Source organism: Triticum dicoccoides, chromosome 6B (assembly GCF_002162155.2).
Source record: "Triticum dicoccoides isolate Atlit2015 ecotype Zavitan chromosome 6B, WEW_v2.0, whole genome shotgun sequence".
Taxonomy (NCBI): Eukaryota; Viridiplantae; Streptophyta; class Magnoliopsida; order Poales; family Poaceae; genus Triticum; species Triticum dicoccoides.
The window spans coordinates 57,527,200-57,531,632 of record NC_041391.1 but is presented as its reverse complement, the minus strand read 5'-3'; the positions used below and the strand labels follow the sequence as shown (position 1 = coordinate 57,531,632).

At 47.5% G+C, this 4,433-nt stretch overlaps 1 protein-coding gene across 1 annotated transcript in view; it reads left to right on the top strand.

Annotated features, from left to right (window-relative positions):
* The window catches only part of LOC119320178 (protein BTR1-like), a 4,142-nt gene extending 821 nt beyond the window's left edge, over positions 1–3,321 (top strand). The window contains exons 2-8 of the mRNA XM_037594284.1: positions 88–329; positions 532–626; positions 1,287–1,459; positions 1,774–1,850; positions 2,613–2,741; positions 2,835–2,893; positions 2,993–3,321. Coding sequence (XP_037450181.1) covers positions 88–329; positions 532–626; positions 1,287–1,459; positions 1,774–1,850; positions 2,613–2,741; positions 2,835–2,893; positions 2,993–3,137 — 920 coding nt within the window. The 3' untranslated portion in view covers positions 3,138–3,321. The remainder of the gene's footprint in view (positions 1–87; positions 330–531; positions 627–1,286; positions 1,460–1,773; positions 1,851–2,612; positions 2,742–2,834; positions 2,894–2,992) is intronic.
* The last annotated feature ends 1,112 nt before the right edge of the window (positions 3,322–4,433 follow it).

Genomic DNA, 4,433 nt, shown 5'->3' with positions numbered 1-4,433 from the left:
CTCCGTGCACAAGACGAGGGTTCTGCGAGGGTTTTAATTCAAATTACTAATTCCACTCTCCAATCCATCCATCTATCTATGGCGCAGATGCCATGTGGGAGAGGCGGACGCACGCGAGGATCCTGGTCTCCGACGCCGACGCGGGCTGCATCATCGGCAAGGCCGGCTCCGACATCCACGCCATGGAGGCCCGCTCCGGGGCCCACATCAGGCTCTCCGGGAGGGGCCGGCCCCTCCCCGGCACGGACCGCAGGGTCGTCCTCGTCTCCGGCCTCTTCCGCACCGTCATGGACGCCGCGGAGCTCGTCCTCGAGAAGCTCTTCTACCTGGTATAAACAGGCATTCAGATTCAGGGCCATCTCCCTCTGCATCTCTGTAAAAAAAAGGGGCTAACTGACATTTCTTCAGGGTTACAGTTGGTTGACTGATTTGGTTCCTGCAGCTCATCAGCCGTCCTTCGGTTCAGAGCAGTTTCATCTTCTCCGGTTGACTTCATTGATGGATTGATCCTCTGCTCTGCTCTGCTTGCAGGGTGACCAGGTGATTGACGCTGAGGCCACCGTGGTGCTCGTGGTGCCCGACGCCTGCTGCGGCGCGCTCATCGGCAAAGGAGGGGAGGTCATCAAGTATGATTACTTACTTACATTGCCTTCCTGTTCTCATGCTCAATATTGCTCTGCTTACTCTGCTTGCAATGAACCATATGGTACATGCTCTCCACCACACAAGGCCCAAGGGATCGTGCAATGCAACTGACCCCTTTATCTACACACATGTTTGGTTTACGGCAGCACAATTGCATGTTTGGCGAGCCTTGCTCTCGTGCCATTACTACCTGTTCTATCATCTCTGTATCTACCTAGTACATCTGATTGGGCGCTGTGGAATTGCATAATTTGGAGCCTTGTTTCGAATCGTCACGGAAAAATACGTCTGCCAGCATTGCTGAATTGTAATGCAAGTGACCCTTTTATCTGTATCTGTTCCAACAGTGCTGCTGTTGTTATTAAATTACTGTATTTAAGCCATGTTTGTGTATGTCATCGCATGTAAACAGAGGCGTGCTGTACGTTTCAGCTTCAGCTCTGCTTCTTCAGTTCCACTATTTGGGAGCATAGGCAGTTTTAGCTTCCATTTACTATTCAGAATATCAGCTTGCGTTTGCTATTTGGGGACCTGCCCTCCACGGCTCCACCTGCACCCGTCATCATATTTCCTCTTCTTTTAATTCTACTTTTCAGATATTCCAAGTCTGATATTTGTTCCCCTTTTTGTTCATCATCCAGGTCCTTAGCTGAGGAGTCAAATGCTGGAATCACGGTCTCACCCCACGACATCTGCTACGGTTTCCATGATAGACTGGTTACGATCACTGGACACTTGGACAATCAGCTGCAGGCAGTATTTCTTATACTGTCCGAGTTGCTTGACGACGTCCGCTACTCATCCTCCGTTGCAAGTATGTCTGCATAACTTTCATTTAGCACTGGTATTTCTGTTTTTGTCATTTTATCCATAGCCTGCTACCCAATTTGTTGCATGTTGTCTGCCTCGAGGCATTTTGGTTTAGTGGACTATCTACCACAGGCTCACAGCCTTGCAGTAAGATCGAACCTGAGAAATACGTTGCTTCCTAATCGTTTCTGCTATGTTTACGTACCGACGTGATGGATTGACATTACAATTTGCTGGCATTGAGGTGATACCTACTAGCTCGTATGGCATCACCTTTTGCAGTAACTAATTGGCTCATTGCATTTCTCAAAAACTCAGGCCTTAGTTTTCCAAGTTCAAGTGTTCGGTATGGCGGGGATGGGCAAGATGAGCATGTCGAAAGATACCACAGCAGGGTAAGACATCGTTGCTGAATTGAAATACACCTCTACATGTTGTGATCAGATATCCTCTTAACCTGGATTGGATTGCTCTCTTCATGTATAGTTGGTCCATTCAATGAAGCTTCTCTTCTCGGTACATGTCTTGTTAACAATAACAAGTGTTTAAAATTTAAATAGAAAGCAAGGGGAGTTTAGAAGAGTATAAGAAAAGAAAGAGGGTTTTGTTCTCTATTTCTTTTATTCTGTCGCAATGCTTGTTGGTCATCCACTAGAGTAGAATCTTGATTTTCTGCCAGAGGTAATCATTGTCAAGTGAAAAAAAAGGACATAATTTCGATGCAGAAAATTAAAGTTCTTATTATAGTCATGTAAAATATCGTAGGTTCACTCCTGCTGTCTCTTGTGTATTTTATGCTTCAAAAAAATATATAGCATGTGCTGGCTGTTATATTTGTAAAGAAGAAATGTACTTTACTTTTTGTCAAAGGACTCACCCTAATCCAACAGGCATATTGTTGAAATGGAATTGTGGGCTTGACTCTGTTAATCTGATTTACCTATGCAAACATGTGCGTAGTTTCCTGCGCCCCATTAAGTCCCAAGTCCCCCTTTGCTTCATATTAGTATCATAATCCAGGGACCTCAAAACATCTCTCGCTATTTTACCATATGTATAGCGGGTGCGAATTATCTACTGTTCATGCCCCAGTTTACCAACCAGTGCTATAGGCCTCTGCCGCGAAACCTGAACCTTCTTGTCTTGAATTTCTCCAGCATGACACACCCGTGAGATCGCCTGACTACGACAGCGATGTGCAAGGGACCCTCACCATGGGTGTCGCGGACGAGTACGTGGGCGCCGTCATCGGCTATGGCGGGAGGACCATACAAGAGATTGAACGGGTACGCACATATCTCCCGCACCACCGAAACGCAACCACAAACAGTTAAACAACAGGGCTATGGTTTGGACTAATGGTAGTCGTCGGAGTGCAGGTTACGGGCGTGCAGATCAAAATCGTGAAGGGGGAGTTCATACCTGGGACGAACGAGAGGTAGGTAGTACAGCAGGTTTCAGCCGGTGTTTGCGTGTTCTTTACTCTCGAAATCAGGCCTGCATGTATGTCATTTAACCTGCAGTGTGTGGTGTGCAGGGAGGTGGTGATCAGCGGGACACGGGAGGCGGTCGATGCGGCGGAGGCGATGATCGTGCAGCGGGTCTCGGACGCCGCCAAAAGTCGCCGCCGGCAGCAGGATGGCGGCGGTGGTGACAGACAGCCTGTCAAGGAAGTGGAGTAGCAGAGCAGTAGCTGTGACACAACAGAGCAGTAGCGGAGCAGAGCATAGTACTAAATTACTACTGATGTCCCAATTTTTTTGGTCCCTTGCATACGTTGCTGGAGAAATTAGTTAGAAAGAATTAGTACTTGGGAGGGGAAGGCATGGTGCAATTACTGATGGCTGCACGGCCAGTTTTGGTTTTGGTCAATGTTGCTTCCATGTTTGGTACTCTCTCCGTTCCAAAATAGATACTCAACTTTGTACTAACTTTAGTACAAAATTGGTACAAAGTTGGGTCATTTATTTTGGAACGGAGGGACTACTAGTGTATGTATGCAAGGATGGATGGATGATTCAATGAGAGGATGGATGGACGATTCCTCCGGGTTTGATTGACCCAACCCAAGAGGAGAGGAGTTTTGAAATGGAAGTCTGAAACAAAGTTGTTTTTACTTGCACACAAATTTGGATGATCAGATCAGATCATACTTGCACTGTGCTCCCCTCCTTGCTTCCCTTCTCGCCTTCTTCCCACTTCCATAGAGACCCCCGCCATGCTCCCCCCCCCTCCCGCCCCGTGCTGATGGTGGACTCCACCATCTCTAGCGACGACGACTACTACTACCTCCAAGGTATTGTACCCTCCCACATCCCCCCTCCTGACCTCATCGGCATGCTTGTTTGTTTCAGCTTTAATGTGTTAGTGAGCTCGACGCAAATGTTCACGAGGCATGGCCACAAAATCTTCCCGATCCGCCGCCTACTCTGCTAGGGGAAGTAGGTAAGTCGCCGGTGTCAGTTGACATAGTACCGAAATTAGGCTCAATTCCATACAAAGCCTTGAAGGGTGACAAGTGGTCATATTTTTAAGAGTAGGTTGTTATCTAAAAACAAGTACATTAGGTTGCTATAGTACAACCCTACATGTCACTATGTTGTTTTGAGGTTTTCTTCTTCTGAAAATCCGCAAATTTGAAAACATTCTTGGGCTTTACACTCTTCGTGGGCTACATTCTCCAGCCTTATTTTGGGCTTTCCAACATGACCTTCCCTTTGCGAACCAACGTGTGGTTGAGGTGGTTAGGTGGACAGTGGTATCCCCAACCCATCAGGGTTCAAATCCTGGTGCTCGCATTATTGCTGGATTTATTTCAGAATTTCCGGCGATACGCTTTTAGTGGGAGGAGACGTTCCCGTCGACGACGAGGCGCCTACGGTGGCTTCGTAAATCTCAAGATGATATGCCGGCTCAGTCTCTCGGAGGTGCTCATAGGGGTAGGGTGTGCGTGTGTGCGTTCATAGGGATGAGTGCAT